Source organism: Arachis stenosperma, chromosome 3, assembly GCF_014773155.1.
Source record: "Arachis stenosperma cultivar V10309 chromosome 3, arast.V10309.gnm1.PFL2, whole genome shotgun sequence".
Classification (NCBI taxonomy): domain Eukaryota; kingdom Viridiplantae; phylum Streptophyta; class Magnoliopsida; order Fabales; family Fabaceae; genus Arachis; species Arachis stenosperma.
Window position 1 is genome coordinate 119384643 of NC_080379.1, and position 1761 is coordinate 119386403.

At 38.6% G+C, this 1761-nt stretch overlaps 1 protein-coding gene across 1 annotated transcript; it reads right to left on the bottom strand.

The window, feature by feature from the left end:
* Positions 1-257: 257 nt before the first annotated feature.
* On the bottom strand, positions 258-1356 carry LOC130967468 (uncharacterized). The gene has a single exon (XM_057892333.1). The coding sequence runs from the start codon at positions 1002-1004 to the stop codon at positions 417-419; it is 588 nt and encodes a 195-aa protein (XP_057748316.1). The 5' UTR covers positions 1005-1356; the 3' UTR covers positions 258-416.
* Positions 1357-1761: the final 405 nt, after the last annotated feature.

Sequence of the window (1761 nt, forward strand, 5' to 3'; positions counted from 1 at the left end):
TATTGATTATGGATGCACCACTGTCAGGCCACCAATCAAACCATCCCCCGTGTTGGGACTATGGCCGGGATAGGATCCTCCCAACCCATGATCTCCCAGTTTCATGGCCCCCCATAATTTCCTTTAGTTATTCCTTAATCACATAATTGTCAAAGTTGCAGGAGGATCCTTTCAAGTAGATCAAGCTACATATTCAACAACGTTATCTCAAAATAATACTAAAATAGTCCCATCGTGGATCACCGAAACTTATAATAAAAAACAGAAATCTCAAACACGCTATATATACATATATGCTATAGTGCTACGTTATGATATGATTACAATAATTAATAGTAACAACTAACAGCCAGAACACTATTATAATAATAAACTAATTGAAGAGTATGTAAGTGATGTATATGGTTTTGTGTGAGTCAAGCACACGAAATACGAATAGGAGTGGGCGTAGTAAACCTTTCGGAAGCTGACTTTCTAACCAAGGAACTTATCCCCGGCGAAAGTCCACCCATCTCAAACTCTGGAAGTTCCGGTATAGTTGACAGAACCGCTTGATCATACCTATCATAAACCACGTACAAACGCTCTTTCGAGTATTTCTCTTCTAGATCTGCCATTTCGAGTTTGTTGTGACCATCACTACCACAAATCCTGAATTTATTATTGCTGCTGCTGGACTTGGAAACAAAGCGAAGGAGCTTCTGGAAGGTTCGTGAGATCTTGAACGACTTATTGTTGGATGATGATGATGATGATGAAGGTGGTGGTGGCGGCTGGTGAAAACGACGACGGTGGTCTGTTAAATGAGGCATGGAAAGGGTTCTTGGGGAACTGGCTATGGCAGAGTCGATTTGGCGCTTGAAGGAGTGAAGCTCGTAGGAGTCATAGAGTGTGCTTCCACAGTCCCAAACGCTTTTGTTGCTGGGCCAAGATGAACTCCTTCCCTTTGAAAATCGATTTTGATCTTCTTGTTTAGATTTCTCCATATATATATGTATATACATGCATGCGCGCGCTCTCAAGTGTTGCTGTGTATGTTGTTAATTAGTAATAAGGAGTAAAATATAAAGCTATATAGGAGAAGGTTTGAAAGAGATAGAGAAGAGGGTGAGTCTTCGTCTCTTTTTGTTATGCATGGTTGGTGGGTGTGGGATCAAACTCGTTACTTTGTTATTTATTAATGACTTGTGACTTGAACGCGGCCACAACACGTAGTCATTACCATTAAATCCGTGAGGAAACTACTTCTAATCTAATCTAATTGCTGCAGCATGTGCTGCCCCTGTTTATTGTTGCTACCTGTTTGATCCATATTGGGCAAGCATGTATTTCGTTACAGATCAGCTTAAAAAAAAAAAAAAGATGCAGCAATCTTCATATCCCGTATTAGTTAAGCTAAGTCTATGGTGTGAATTGATCATAAATATATACATGCATGTAGATAAAAAAGTATTTTTCAGAATATATAGAAGTGGAAAAGGAAAGGATAGTGGGACGTGGTGGAATAATATAAGTGGTCCCTCCCTTTATGATCATGGGACTCCCTTGATTTCCTGTGGATTGTAATTACCGTATCACTCGCATATATCCAGATAAGGAAGTCTAGAAAATTAATTTTATATGCACTCAAGTAATTAATTTTTTAAAAAATTTCACTCAATTTTTTTCCTATTTTTTGCTTTTTTTTTTTCATTTTTTTCATGGCTCTCCTTCTTATTAGTTGTTTTTTCGTCCACACCGCTTCTCTCTTCGTGCTGCCTT